General features: G+C 44.2%; 2 protein-coding genes across 3 annotated transcripts in view; both read right to left on the bottom strand.

Annotated features, from left to right (window-relative positions):
* The window catches only part of LOC110043096 (uncharacterized), a 390,873-nt gene that overhangs the window by 335,659 nt on the left and 39,400 nt on the right, over positions 1 to 15,814 (bottom strand). For both annotated transcript variants that reach the window (XM_089292808.1, XM_089292810.1), the window contains exons 14-17: positions 15,490 to 15,637; positions 11,905 to 12,083; positions 11,295 to 11,612; positions 6,248 to 6,532 (exon numbers count right to left, since the gene is read on the bottom strand). In XM_089292808.1, the coding sequence (XP_089148934.1) occupies positions 6,248 to 6,532; positions 11,295 to 11,612; positions 11,905 to 12,083; positions 15,490 to 15,637 (930 nt within the window). The remainder of the gene's footprint in view (positions 1 to 6,247; positions 6,533 to 11,294; positions 11,613 to 11,904; positions 12,084 to 15,489; positions 15,638 to 15,814) is intronic.
* On the bottom strand, positions 361 to 6,081 carry LOC149110668 (uncharacterized). Its single transcript, XM_089292811.1, has one exon. The coding sequence runs from the start codon at positions 5,743 to 5,745 to the stop codon at positions 760 to 762; it is 4,986 nt and encodes a 1,661-aa protein (XP_089148937.1). The 5' UTR covers positions 5,746 to 6,081; the 3' UTR covers positions 361 to 759.

Raw genomic sequence — 15,814 nt, 5'->3', positions numbered from 1 at the left:
TAAGAGAGAAAACGTTGCCAATCCTGGTACAAAGTTCATCGCTAATGCTTGGAATGGTCCAGTAAAAACTGTATCTAGACACCTTAATTAAATCAAGCCTTTTGGGTGAGACTACAAATTAATACGACATTGAACATTTGAAGTGTTTGTTCGCACAGGATTGTTGTGCCTCAGTAATTGCTTGAATAATTTCTTAAAAGACACTTCAGGTTACACAAAACTGTGGTCTATTACCACGAATTTCGCCGAGAAATCCTACAAAATGGGCTAAGATCATAGCGCGCCAAAAAATGCACCAAATTTGCATATTTAACTAAACCTGCGCCAGTAGTCTAAATGGACACACACTAGGCCCCGACGAACTGTAAGCTTTATCTTTAATGCAAGCGAAATCTCCCCGTAACGAGAACTAGATACAACCAAGATGGCGGACGAATGAAGGCTGATCGCGCGGGCTTTTATACAACAATGAACGCCGCTGACCGACCGACTACAGCGGAGTGCCGCTGGACAACCAGCCTACTGGCGTGGCTTCTTTTTTTCCTTCTTAAACAAATAAGCATGTAAATAAAGAAACACTAGGCGATAAGTCGGTATGAAATACACACACAGGTTATGTACGAGAAATGTACTGTATGAAGAGCAGTCTTAAAGTCTCGGACCAGATAAGAGGAAAAAAAAAAAAACTAAACAAATGTTGAGAGACAGCTAAATGTCTAGAATTGTCCGGCTACGGCTAAAGGATTAGGATCGACCGGGCTACTTCAACTCTACTACATAGTCCTGAAGACGTTGCGGGAGACGCCGTTGCCGAGTTGGACGTTTGTTCACTGCAGGGCTAACACTTGGAGAGGGGGCAGGTATAACCTCGACGTCACCCGGCGAACCGGGTTGGCTATCCTCACCGTATCTCGGGACATCTTCTGCCGGGACAAAAGCGGAAGGTGGGGACGATAACTCGATGGGGATCCCTGGGGCAGGTGGAGGTAACGGGGGGCTTTCTAGGGAAGGTTCCTCGTCGTTAGGAAGTCCTCGATCATCAATAGGAGGGCTCTGGTCGACACCGATGTCAAGATCGCAGTCGCTGGACTCTTCTTCACTGGGGCGCCAGGGCGTGTGTACTCGGATGGGAGCGACCTTATAGCACTCATTCTTCTTCACACGGTACGAAACGTTTCGTAGCTGTGACCCAACAAACTTGCGAACATTGCACCACTCACCGTCCACTAAGACAACGAGGTATCGGTCACGACTTTGGGACTTATTACGATCACAGTAGAGGTAAACTAAGTCACCAACAGTTATTGAAGGAGAGCTGCGCAAGTCACTACGCGGGGCTTTTGACGTTTCACTGTGGGGATGGTTTACCAGTCTTTGTAGATGCTGCTCGCGTATTAGCGCCTGATCTGTTAGGGGAATCTGAGAGTTGGTAAACTGATCTCTCTGAGTCCACATTTCTCTAGAGGATAGGCCGTGGCAGCGGATTCTTGAGTTCAGGTGGGCAGTGGCTACGGACAGAGTCCTAGGAGAGACAGGGCCACCTTCCGGTTGCAGCCGCTGGAGTTCGTGTTCCAACTCTTGGATTGCTTTTTCAGCGACAGGGTTCTTGTTCTGATTCTTCACGCGACCTATCTCAAGGCTAATCTTGTGTTGCAATAGGACTTGGTCATTCACGAGAGCTCTGAAGGCGGGCGCTGGGTCACACCGAATGACAGCGTTAGGCCCATCAAGGGGTCGCAGGCCGACGCATAATTGGATTAACCCATCGCGTAAGGTCCCATGCTTCTCGTCTACCACGAGGAGGGTCGAAGTATAGGAGGTAACGCACTCTCGGAGCACCAAAATAAGTTGGCGAGACTGCTTCAGGATATCGGCTGCGAAGGAGACACCCACTGCTGCTGGAGGATCGGAAGTTGACTGTTCTATAACAGCGTGGGGGACGTGGCGAAGTGCAGCGCAAGGATGGCAACCAAGAGAAACGCGCTCTATGGCCTTGTCTAGGTCAAGGGCGTAAAAGTAGCGGCTGACAACTTTCTTAAGCTGGAGACACGATGGATGAGACAACCTGAGGTGTAGGGCGGTTAGTAAACCATCTAAGACCTGTCTGGGCACTACGATACAATCACGCGAAGGAGCCAAAGGCTCAGTCTTTTTCACGACTAAGAGGCCATCACTGGAGATAGAGGCGACAGACAAGTACCTTTTCACGTCCTTAATGTTAGTAAGCTTCTTGGACGGACGAGTCCCTTGTATTAGGTGGGCATGCGTTCGACGTAAGTCCGCGCACTCAGATTGGATAGACAACCAAGTTTTTCGACTTGTGAAAGGGAGGTTCTTCTGACCAGATAAGACGTCCTGGGCAGATAGGTGTCGGACGACAGATTCCTCAGCTTGGGTGATGAATTTGCACACCTGACAAGAAGGATCAAAGCAGTCCGGTGCATTGCGGCTTGCAAAGTCAGAAGGTAGGATCGCAGCACCGGCAACATGCCTCACGTTGGCTTGGAAGCGGCTGACAGTTGACAAATAAGTCGACACTCGCGGACTAGCGGAAAACTCTCCCCTACACATTTTCTCGAAGGCCTGGACACAAGGCTTACTGTCGGTGAGCACGCAGGCCTTGTGTTTAGATTGTATTAAGTAGGGGCTAAAGTGTTTTGTTGCAACACCAATCGCAAGTGCTTCCACTTCGCACGGTAACCAGGATAATTGGTGACTACGCAACTTTGCACTAAAGAAACCAGCGAGGGCTAGCTTGTCACCCCGCGAGATGTAGAGAGTGGCGGCGATGCCGGGTCTCTTGACAGCAGCGTCGGTCACGATCCATAACTGGTCATCTGGCTTTGGGAGAGTAATTGTTTGGCTAGACGCCACGGCAGCTTGAGCAGACTTGAAGGCTTCAGTAAGATGTTCGGACCAGACAATGTCATCCTGGGACTGTTTCCCGGCTACAGCCTCGTCAAGGGGGGCCAATAGAGCAGAACAATGTGGAACAACACGAGCAAGGACCTTGACCGCACCGATAAAGGACTTCATGCCGCCAACTTTATTGGGGGGGCTGCAGGAGGACAGTGTTGAGACGCGATGAGGGCTGGCGCGAAGAGTGCCTTGGGACCAAGTCCAACCCAAGATGGAAGTAGTTTTGGGGTTGATGATGGTCTTCGACGCCGAAAGGCGTAGGCTAGCTTTATGGAGAGCTTGGAGGACAGAAGACCAATTTCGGAGCAACTCGTCTGGGCTGTTGCCCCCACAATACAGATCATCTGCTATCTTGGCTACGATACCAGCCTGGAGGAGGTCACCCAAGACGCGACACATGAGCTCTTCAAGTGCGGTTTCCGAGCCAGGTATACCCATGGCCGACCGGGCATAGACGCGTACGCCCCGGAATGGGGTAGCGACTCCGCAGTACTTCATGGACTCACGGGCGAGAGGGATCTGATAGAAGGCTCTGGTTAGGTCTGAGACGATGATGTGTCTCCACTGGGCTATGCAGCGTAGGGTAGAATCCACGTCCGGGAGCAGGGAGGGCTGGGGTTTGCTATAACGACCTACGTCTGCGAAGTCAGTGACGAGACGAAAGCCACCCGACGACTTTTTGACCAGGAACGACGGGTTAAGATACTCGACAGAAACATCAACGTCTTCGGGGCGACGGAACACGCCAAGATTTTCCAATTCATCGAACTTCTGCTGGAGCTCGACAAGTTTATCGCGACCGTACAGGGGGAGGCGACCTTTACGCTGAGGAGGTTCTACTGGGCCCATATTTACTTTTGCCTGAAGGGGACCAAAGGCGCCATTGTAGCCGGTAATTGCTGGATCAAAGACGGAGTCGTACTGGACCAAAAGGTTACGGAACTTGGTTGTGATGTCTGGAGGGAGGAGGTTGTCGGGGTCTAGTGCCACGCCCTGGGAGTACTTTGACTCTGAAACTGGGACTGAACACACCTTGTGGTACGGAAGGTTGTCAACTGGGTTGGAAGACTGATCTTGAGTAGACGGACAGAAGACAGGGTTGACCTGGCAAAAGTGTTCATTTCGTTTCAGGACATAAGGCCTATCTGAGAGGTTAGGAATACGCACTCTACCAGCGACGCTTGTGATGAGACAGGGAGGCGGCCACATGTCGACGACTTTGGCCGAACGGGCGTTAGTGGCGTCAAATCGAGGCTCTAGAGCGTACTCAGCATCAGGTAGGGAATCTTCCGGGAGAACTATTTCTATAAAGTCGCCAGGCCAGACAGTGGTAGAAGAAGGGGGTGCACGCAGCACTTGTGCACGGCGGACAGCATTGTGAGTCGGAGGATGGTTGACAGATCCGTAGGTGAAGATGGTACCATCCCCGAGGATGACCTGGCGTTTGGCAGGACGAATGGTTATGTCATTCGCTTCCATGAAGGGAGTACCAGCCAAGACATCTACGTCCAGATTCTCCACAACAAGACCTTCAAATTGAAACGAATGACTTCCACGGGTGAGGCTCAGGCGAGTTTCCCCCAGGACTTTCAAAGGAGAGGAGCCATCCGCTTGATGAGCTGACTGTGAACTGTGCCAGATCCCTGCACCGAGCCTCTGTACAGCGGAGAGCCTGATCATGTTACCTGTGGCGCCGCTGTCAATGATGACTCTAGCCCGATGATGGCCGAAAAACGTGTCAATGTACGGGGACTGACGTACGAGGACCCTCCTGGATGCATCAGACGTAAATGGATCACTCTGCTCAACCAGATTCTGATGACGCGGCGGGTCAACATTACTTGACAAAAGGTCTACCTCAACGCTGTCGTCATCCAGGATTGAAACAATCTGACGAGCTTTCAGAAGGTACAAACGGTCCTGTTCAGGAAGGAACCCACATTCGCTTAAAAAGTGGCTGTGAGAAGCGCGGCCAGCTTGTTTACAGAGGGGGCATTCTTTCGCCTTTTGAGAGGAGCGTCCCGGGAACCTCGCGGACGACTTACTGTAGGTCGGTGTACCCCTCCGAAAAGAGGACTTCTGATTGGCAAATGAGGCTCCTGTACGCATGACTTTTGTGTCTTCGGCAGAACGGATTTCGTGAAGGAGTGAGTCCAGCGCCTGGGAGATCTCAGGCTTTAAGGACGCCAAAGTACGAGACCGAAGTTCAGTTCCATATCGTTGTTTAACAAGTTTAGGTAAAGCAGGGTTAATCAATCTCAGCCACATTAAAATAACAAAATTCTCTAACGTCGGTGACAATTCCTCTTCCTCCTCAAGAACAGATCCGTGGTGGAGCAGGGTGTGAGGTTTAATTAAACTGTCCTCCACAAAAGCCATAAGACGCTGGAAAAGATCTTCTGGGCGCTCCTCGAGGTTCAAATGAATGTCATCCAGGTCTAAAAAGTGACCCCCAGTAGTCTGGAATCCGAAATGAAGTCTAATTGTCTGCCATATGTCCCCAATACAAGTAGAATTCTTGACAATCGTATTACGAGAGATAATTGGGCAATAATTTGCAATCTGGCCTAGCATGAGTTCGAGCATGTTTACCTTTTGGGTAGCAGTTCGCCTTCGAGCAGCTGGAACCGACTCCCCATCATCAGTGTAACCGCGTAACGGGCTCGCCCTAGTCTTTTTCAGCCACGACGACCCTTCGCCCAAAAATGGCGCGAAATTGGCGTCCAGAGACAAGGTGTAGAGAAGATTTTGTTTCCAACTCTCGAAGGAGGTTAAAGTTTCGTTCTTTGAGAGGCACCACTGCTTGGGGGCTCTGTTAGAAGACATCGCAGCTTACGGAACAAGATGATATCGACAACCGACTCTTGGCTGCTCGGGAATCCCGACGAATCTGTCGATAAAGTGCGTTGGATCTGACGGGAACGTGACGGTTCGAATCTTTATCGCTGCCACCACGCCAGTAGTCTAAATGGACACACACTAGGCCCCGACGAACTGTAAGCTTTATCTTTAATGCAAGCGAAATCTCCCCGTAACGAGAACTAGATACAACCAAGATGGCGGACGAATGAAGGCTGATCGCGCGGGCTTTTATACAACAATGAACGCCGCTGACCGACCGACTACAGCGGAGTGCCGCTGGACAACCAGCCTACTGGCGCTGTAGTGTGGTACTGTGCAATAGCTAAGCTAATAAACTTGTGACAATCAGTATCAACAAATCAAGCTTCTAGTGTTTCATTGGATTAAAAAAAACAAACCGTTTAAGTGTTGCAAGACTACTTTTTAGGAAATCCTTCATTATCAAACACAGCAGTTAGCTACCAACCTGTGCTCTCATATGTGGTACGCAAAGGACCCTCTCCAACAGATGTACGACCTGCAACTTTGATCTCATATCTCGTGGCCTTTATGAGACCTGTAATCCTCAATACTCGGGTTCTTGCGTTCACTTTGACAGTAGTGAAGTTCTCGTAGGAACCATACGGTCTGAAATACACCACGTAGCCAAGAAGAACTCCATGAGTATCTTCTTCAGGTATAGGGGACCAGTTAATCTCGAGAGAGTTGGAACCACGATTGTACCCAGACACCCTTGGAACATAACCAGGAACTAAACGACAAAGAAAAAGTTCGTTTGATGCAATTGTGAAACGCAAAGCTCTCTTATTGAAAAAAGAAAAATAGTAGTTTGTAATCATGATTACGGAGGCGGCGAGCGTTTAGTCACAAAAATCTCTATAGACACCATGGAATAGTTTAGGAAAGTGGTAAAGAAACAACACATGTAGGTTGTGATTGATCAATACATGTACTAGCAGCCTATATCAGTTGGTGCTAAAATAATATTCTAAAGCGAAGCAACAGTGTAACCTTTGTAACCTTAATTTTAAATTAAAATGTGCTTATTACTTAGCGACGACCTACGGAATCCCATTCTTGAGTATGTTAAGACTCATTTCTGAGCATATTTTAAAAACAATTTCATAACCATCTTTAAAAAATATGGAGTTTAGGTGTTTTTAAACTCTCTTTAAGAGACGCCCTCTGTAAATTTCAACTATAGCCATTTGGACCAGAATCCTCCACTTAATTGAGGATTCTCATCAAGAACTCGTTTAAGCTCAGTTCTGTTTTGATCTGTTGTGCACCCGCCATTATTCCACAGATTGCATTACATTTGACAAATGTACATTCCAACGGGTAGGGGTAGGGTGGGTAGGAAGTGAAAATGTAACCGACATTAAAGCCATGTAACGCATTTCTGTGGCTAAACTAGTAACTGGCTTTCCCAGAATGATTTGAACATGAACTTCTGCTTGGAAATTTGAGGCATTTTCTAGGTTATTTTTGCAGGGTAGGTGGGAAGGGGGGGGGGGGAGGTCGTGTATTGTATAAAAAAAAAAAAAGAAGAAAAGAAAACGATATACAGTATCAGGTTAAAAGATTGTGATCTGTGTATAATCTCTTGATCAGCTTTATCAGTTCATCAGTGAGGCCAGTGAGGTGAGTCAGTTCATCAGTGAGGCCATCAGTGAGTTAGGGGATTTCAGGATACTGGATATTTGGGTGAGAAATTAATAGGATGCAAGAAATTTAGGGGAGAAATTAATGGGGTAGAGCATGTTTAGATCAGATAAAGCAGGACACTTGTGTCTTTCGCTGCCGGAAGTGCTATCAAATTTTGCGAAAGGCAACAGACTGACGAATAGTGCGCAGGAGGTAATGATAAGCGGCGTTTTATTGAAACTCCTTATATTATGTTAGCCGTTTCACTTTTGCATCAGAAAAGAAAATGCTCAGAAAATTACTGAAGGGCAGTTAGCGACGGTGCCTTCTTTTTTGTGGGCACGCGGTCTGTGCATCACGTAAGGCATGGTTTAAACGCCAGGCGCGCGCTTGGGTTGGATTGACGTAATTAACTACCCTACCTAGCGTGCGACTCAAAAGAAAAATCCTATTGTGGCCGAAACAAATTTCGCACTAAACTTACGGGCCTGTACTAAAACCGGGATTACCAGAAAAGCAGCATATCGCTAATCACTACCCCCAGTTTTCTTTGTGGATTCTAATAACCCTGGCTAAGATCTACTTTTTCCACGTTTTCTTAATCTGGCGAAAACACGTTTGCATTTTGTAGGCACCATTCGTTATGAGCCTGAGACACCCCACAGCCGTTGACGTCGTTCAGTTCTGTGATGGAGCACAGCTGCATGTCTGCTCATGACTAGTTTTAATCCATATGCAGGGCGCTTTAAAATACCCGCATCTATCAAGCGAAGCACTTATGTTGACATTTAGCTTTTTAAAGACACTATAGATGCGTTTAAGGCACACAAGTTGAATGAGTCATAAGCAATTGGATGAGTTAACTGACACTTGACAAAAATATCTGCAGCTTGATTCTCAGGGGCTGTTGTGTCTTCTTGGAGGACCTTCTCCTGTCTGTTTCTGCGCTTTGAAGCCATTCCCGAGAACAAGGATTAAACGTGGCGAGGAGTCAGGAACTCATCACAGGTGAACCGCCTAATTCTGGCCTTATCTTTTGAGCGCCTCATCTTTTGTGCTACAGTAATTGCTTCGACTTTTATGGCCGTCTCCTGACCCGAGAAAAACTTTTCCGGCTTCAAGGTAGTTTTTTTGTTTTTCATTGAAACGAGTGGCCTTTTTCGTCACTTTCAGGGCCCAGCCTTTAGGCTTAATTTCTTCAGCAGGGACTGGAAGGGTAGAATTTGTCAGGACAGGGTGAACACCGCGATTGTCGCTATATCATATTTGGCCTTGTCAAATAGGGTTTCCCTTTCAGGAACAAGTCAACATGAACCGTACTGTAAATTGTTCTTCACTAATTTTCTGAGAATTTCCTTATCTGAGGCAAAAGTGGAACCGCTTAGAAAAAGGAGTTTCAATAAAACGCCGCTTATCATTACTTCGTGAGCACTACTTGTCAGTCTGTTGCCTTTCGCAGCATTTGATGGCATTTCGGGCAGCGAAAGACACAAGTAGCTACAAGTGTAATGCTGAACCAAAAAAAAAAGTAAGAGGCTTTTTATTGGAATTCTATCCGTATTCTATTTGTAATAAATGAAAATTCTCGTCAAAAGCTAATGGCTGTCAATGAGATTAGGATAGTTGTTTACAAATATAGTGTGGAATGTTGCGCCTCGATCTCTTTGCAGACAAAGGTTGTCATGTAAGAAATTCGTGCTAAACGGTACAGAATTTGGGACACATTTAATTCTCTGTTTATTTCTCCAGCCCCGTCTTTATCTATCTATTAAGTGTAACAAATGTGGGCTTCGAAATTACTAACAAAGAGCTGCGTTACCTAACCTCAAAACCCCTAAAATCTGATACAAAACTTTCATATCCCACCGTGATATAAGTACTAAGAGTCCAGAATAAATGCTTATAGCAGTTGAGATACTTCTATTTTATCGTAAATAGCAGACCATTGTTGAGGCCCCATAGTAGGAGAGGGGGGGAGGTGTCGGTATATCCTTTATCGCATTAATTTTTGTCCTAAATATCTTGTATCCTTCAATTAATGTCCTGTTTCATCTGATGTAAAAACATGCTCTACCCCGTTAACATTTCCCCTAAATTTCTTGCATCCTATTAACTTTTTACCCAAATATTCAGTATCCTGAAAACCCTTAGTAGGGCCTCACTGATGAATCTGATCAAGAGATTATACACAGATCACAATCTTTTAACCTGATACTGTATATCGTTTTCTTTTTTTCTTTTTTCTTTTAATACAATACACGACTCCCCCCCCCCCCCTCCCCCTTCCCACCTACCCTGCAAAAATAACCTAGAAAATGCCTCAAATTTCCAAGCAGAAGCTCATGTTCAAATCATTCTGGGAAAGCCAGTTACTAGTTTAACCACAGAAGTGCGTAAAATGGCTTTGATGTCGGTTATATTTTCACTTCCTACCCACCCTACCCCAACCCGTTGGAATGTACATTTGTCAAATGTAACGCAATCTGTGGAATAATGGCGGGTGCACAACAGATCAAAACGGAACTGAGCTTAAACGAGTTCTTGATGAGAATCCTCGATTAAGAGGAGGATTTTAAAAGCTGCTACCAGGCTTCTGGGTCAGTTAGGATCTCAGCAAATTGTTTAACTTCTTGTAAACGGCGGCTTACGAGACGAAAGACAAATAATATTGATAGATGTTATGAAGCGGGCTTCGGAGAATTGAAATCTGCTTAACCGTGGCGATGTCTGAGAGTGATTTCGTACACTAATCACCGAAAATGTGGCTGAAACATACTGAAAATATAACATGAGGCATCGTGGAACATCCAGTAGTCGACATGTCGCGAGGTAAGTGGAATATATTATTATTTTCTTTGTGCATCGTTATTTTCACCTTATTATACTAATTAGAACGGCGGTCTTTGTTGACAAAAGAACAGCTTAAACTTCTTCTTCTAACATTTTACAGTTTTAACTGCCCCAAAATTTTCTTGCATGTTTTTACAAGTGAAACATTGCTCTTTAAGTGGAGGGTAGTTTTGGGATCTCAGGTGCTGTACTTTTAGCGATATTTTCCTTTAAATTTCGCCTTTTTTATGGCGCTTCATGAGTAGTCCTAAAGGGGAAAAATTTAAAATTATGTAAAAAAATCACATGATGATCAAATTGCCAAAACAGCCTCTCAATGTAACAAGAAACATTTGCTTGTCTCGAATAAAGGGTTTTTACCCGAATTTACATCGTTTTCTTTGTATAGGAAATTGTTAAAATGTGCAAAACCAAGATGGTGGCCCCAGCGCTAAAATACGAATCGAATTGCACTGAAAGTTATATTTTTGTGAATCACTTATCTAGAACATTCATCTGAGAAAGTTTGAGGATTTGATTTTTTCTGGTCCAAATGGCTATAGTTGAAATTTACAGAGGGCGCCTCTTAAACTTCAACAATGTAATTACCTATCTAACCTTCATTGTAACTTAAAACGTGCTCATAACTCAACAACGAGCTAAGTTATGCTATTTTTTAAATTATCTTCAGTATGTTCAGACCCAGATTTCAGGAAAAAAAATTTGAAGAAGTTTAGAACCAGCCTTGAAAACAGAAAAGTTTAAGTGGTTTTAAATTTCTCAAGAGGTTATTAATATGGCTAGGACGTGGGCTTCCCGAGCAATTTACTTTCAAAGGTGCCCAGGCAGGAGAAGTCTGCAACCCCGCTAGAAACAAAACTAACGGCTCGTGATTTACAAGCTTTACTCGCGTTCTCCCAACATCCCGCGTGGGATGTTTTTTTTTTTTTTTTCAGTTTGTACTCACCGCTTTTACAAGAAAACAGGATCTACTCGCAGTTTAAACATAATAAGTTATAAATACAAAAATTACATACCGCCCTCTTTCGTACGTATGTCAGTTTTCTCGCTGCTTTTCAGTGTTGCTACATTAGTTACTCGATCATTGAGGAGAGCAACAACCTTGACTTCGTAATTGCTGTAGGGTTTCAGATTGCGCACCATGGTATTGGAAGATGAAGCATTTTCTACACTCAACAGGAGAATGTCACTGCTACCTCTGCGTATGCAAACAGCCACATAACCATATATGTCAGTGGAATTTAAGCTGCTGGTATTCAAAGGCAGCCAACTGACATGGACTGTTGTAGGACTGATGTTGCCGACTGTGACATTCCAACCATGTTGATAGGAAGCTAGAAAATCAACAAATATGAAACACGTTGTTAGTGTAAGGAGGTAATTTGACCACAACCTTTTAGTTTAAAACACTATAACCTTCAGCTGATACATGCACAGTTCAAACAATTAGGGCTTAATTTAACTGTGAATTAACCGGACCTTTTCCAGTTTGCACTTATGACCCCTCCAGTGGAAATTAAACCTTAATTGCTTCTGGAACAGGCTCGTTTCCTTACAAATGTTGGTGTTAGCTATCAACCGACATGTCCTACCACTATTATATTATCAGCCTAACGGTTAACTTACCATCTATGCCTGTGTTGTTCCTCACAAAATACAAAGCCTTCAATGTTGTATGATAATAATAATGCTGGTACACGTTAAGTCTGACTCGGGCATAGCCTCCCAGAATAAGAATTGCAAATGGTTCCTTTTGACCACAAATGTTCCTACTTTGGCCATTACGAGTGCTAACTGAACCAGACCTAAATACAGCAGGGAGACACAAGAAAAAAAATCCTCTGAACTTGACGAATAAATTCGATAAATTCCTACAGCCTTGTCGAATAGGCCTCGTTCGATATATCAATATTCTAGCATCGATCCGACGCTTTCGGGTCAAAATCTCTGATTGCAAATTTTTAAAGTTTTCTTTGTCTTTCAATTCCTAACACAGCCGAAACGTTGGGACTTTTACAAAAAATTTTTACTAACATTTTTACATTTTTTAAACCAGAGTAACGTTTTTCAATCATGAATTGCGAACGTAGCCTATTTTGACAGGATTTATGACACGTTACGTCTTTACAGCGAGGACACTCGAACCATGAACACCTTTTCCCGCTTTTTTGGTATCTTCCAATCACGAGGTCGGAGTCAGAAGTCAGAGTAAACATTGAGCTATCATGGCTGACAAAAGTGAAGTGTACGTCTGGCTGAAATCGTTATCCTCCAGGAATGAAGTTAGAGAGACTGTCCGTGCAGTTCGAAATCAGGAGTTTTAGCTCACGAGGATCACTGGTATACGTCAAATCAGAGGATTTGGACTCGTTCCTTTTGTCTCGCGATAAGTTTTTCTGGGGAGAAGACTTGTTTTGGAGGCTGAACTGAAGTAGCATAAGAACAGAGAGTGGCCGTCAGTTCAACTTGAACCACCTTGAGCCAAAGCGACTAAATATGACTCCAAGTACAACCAGTGCGCCCCAGCAACGGTCACCTGAAGCTGCAGCCAACGTAAGTTTTGAAATGAGCGCGACCACTTTAAACCAAGGCCCTCAAACGATTCAAAGTCAATTGGACCGAGGAGCTGCAGAACTGTTAGAAAATCCAAAGCTACTAGAAGTGCAAGTAAAAAGCGCTAAGAGCCATCTACAGGGGAAACAAAAAACGCCCTGGAAGTTTTCCCAAATGTTCATAAGAGGCACTGAAAAGTGTGTGCTATTTGCCATGCGTCTGGCCAAAACAGAACAAATTGTAAGAAAATTCCTTGTAACGATGTCAGCACTTGTAATCTAAAGGACAAGCATCCCGAACTGTTGGCCGATATTCGCATTTTACAGTGTGAACTAAAACAACATAAACAAAAGTTTGAGACAGCTAAAAGTGACCACGAAGTATTTGCCGCTTCCCGCCAACGAGCTAAATCAAGTTTCTTTGATACCATTCGTGCACGTCTTAGAAAACAAAACCCCGCTAAGTACGCAGATCGTTCTTCCTTGGATAGAAACTTGATGATTCTACAGCGAGCGCTGAAAAATAAAGTTCATTGGAGGAAACTTGCGATTGGAGATTGCCAAATGTTATACTAACCGACACATTTTGTGCAATTTGTCTTTCGAAAACCCTTGATAGTGTAGTTCAAGCACTCTTCCCCGATACACTCGTGGAAGAAATTTACCATTGTCGGCTATCCCTTGCTGTCTATTGACAGCGAATTTACATTCACCTTCGCCGAACAAGGATAAAAAAAGGTAAGCACCATCAAAACTTGACAAATTACTTGAAGTTAGGGATAAAAATTGTTCTTACCAGAATAATTAGTAGTCAAGTAGGCATTTTACGTTCGAAAATGTAGTCGAGACGCAGCCATGAAACAACGCCTACATTATATTTTCTCGCCACCGCTGTGATTGGACAGCGCCTAAAAAACGCGAATCCTTTTGTCTAAATAAAGAGCTCTCATTGGATGATGAAAAGAAAGGCACCAAAAAAGTCTACGTGGTCATGGTTCGAGTGTCCTCACCGTAATTTTCAACCATAAGGGACCGTTCATTTTTTATGAGGGAGGGGGGGCTGGTGGGATTTGGGAAGCACCATTTAAAAATCGCATGACCCCCCCTCAGCTTACCAATTTTTTCACGTGCCCCCCCTCCCTTATAGCGGTCATTTTTGGGATGACCCCCCCCCAAAAAAATTGAACAAACAATATTTAGATTTCAACTTTTTTAATATTTCTCTATTATCCCCCTACTTCGCGTTTTGTGCTCACTGTGAAGACAATATTTACAATCCCTATACTACAGAGAGCTGTTGTTTGAAAAACAAATCAAAAGAAAGAGAAGTCAATTTCGGATCTCCTAGTTATGGCTCGCCCTGAGCGTGTGGCATTTGGCCTCTCATTGGCATCTCCCTCATCTGAATTGATGAATGCCCACAGTTTTAATGTAAAACAGATCAAATGTATAGAAGCTAAGTTGACGAAGGTCACGCAGGACATGGAAGCACTAGAAAATAAGAGCAATTATAACAGCATATTCAAGGGCATACTCAAACATGCACAGCACATCAACAAAAGGAGAAGGAAAAAAGAAAACCGCAGAAAGTCAAATGCAAGAAAGAGGAAGCGGACTGAAAACAACGTCCAACGAGTTTATGGAATCTGTGTTGGAAACCCGCTAGGAAATGATCTTCCACAATGCCTTGTGTACCCTCCTAGAACGGCCGTCCCGGAAGGGTGTATTAAAGTTGAGGATGTTGCCACGTCGTTATTTAGAAGAGATGGGCCATACATCGCACAGCTCTTGGAAGGGAATTATTTCACCAATGCTGCAAGAAGCAGGAATCACCACCAACCTTGAGCAGGAAGTCAGAGATTATGTCTACACCTTCATGTACCCTGAAGAGTACACTCTGACGGAAAGCATTGCTGCTTCTTGCAGCATCGGTGAAAGAGACTCCCATAGCAGCACAAGCGGCGACGAAGAACTCGACGACAGCGAAGATGAAGATGAGTGCCAGTGAAAGTTGCATTCGAAAATAACAGTGTTAAATACTTCTTTTCAGTAGCTACAAATGCTTTTTTGTCGCCAAACGTTTTTTTAAAGCAGAAGGAAAGTTTGTAATAAATTTGTATCCTGCCATCTATGTTTATTCTATAGCAATTTTTTTGATATTCAAACATTATGCCATTTTAAAGTTTTACTAAAATATTTCACGTGACCCCCCCCCCTTTTTCCCTTATTTTTTTGGGATGGCCCCCCCTCGAAAGCCATTTTTTTTCGCATGGGCCCCCCCCCCAAATCCCACCAGCCCCCCTACCTGATAAAAAATGAACGGTCCCTAAATAATGAACGACGGCAGATAATTCTGTGAAAGTGAGGCAAAGACAGTCCGCAGGTAACGAGGCGAAAAACAAATTTACAACATTCGCTGCCCCGCAAAAAATTGTCAAAATCTCGCTAAACCAGCAACCATATTGGTTTATTAACAAATTGTACGTCTAGAGTAAAAGCAAAATCCTAAGGTATATGACCAGATGTAGAAAAAAAAACATGACCATAGGTCGGGAGTGAAAAAGACAGCCTTAGGAAAAAGAGCTGCTCTTCTTGTTTGAGTGACACTACAGCGTGGAAGTGGGTTCATAAAAATAATGGAATAATTGAAAATTCTTACCAGCAATACTGCATTTGGAAACGTTGAACAACCAGAAGTATGCTTGAATCCACTAACGGTGAATGAATTTCCAAGAAACAATTTCCTGAATAGTATCTGCTTGTTATATTGATTTCACCTGTAGTACCACTGAAGGTCCCTACACAAGCTTTAATTGAATGTACAGAAATTAAAAGAACGCTCCTCACGTCGTCCTTGCTGGTGAAGCAATTTTTTTTTTAATTTGTAGATCGACTCATGCGTTTAATGCAAATTTAGTATTGTAAGTTGATATCATCTACCTTTTCACTAGCTGCTAAGAGAGAAAACGTTGCCAATCCTGGTA

Source organism: Orbicella faveolata, unplaced genomic scaffold (assembly GCF_042242905.1).
Source record: "Orbicella faveolata isolate gen_17 unplaced genomic scaffold, um_ofav_v1 contig_24, whole genome shotgun sequence".
NCBI classification, from domain to species: Eukaryota; Metazoa; Cnidaria; class Anthozoa; order Scleractinia; family Merulinidae; genus Orbicella; species Orbicella faveolata.
The sequence above is the reverse complement of the archived record's forward strand: the minus strand, read 5'-3'. Positions and strand labels throughout refer to the sequence as shown.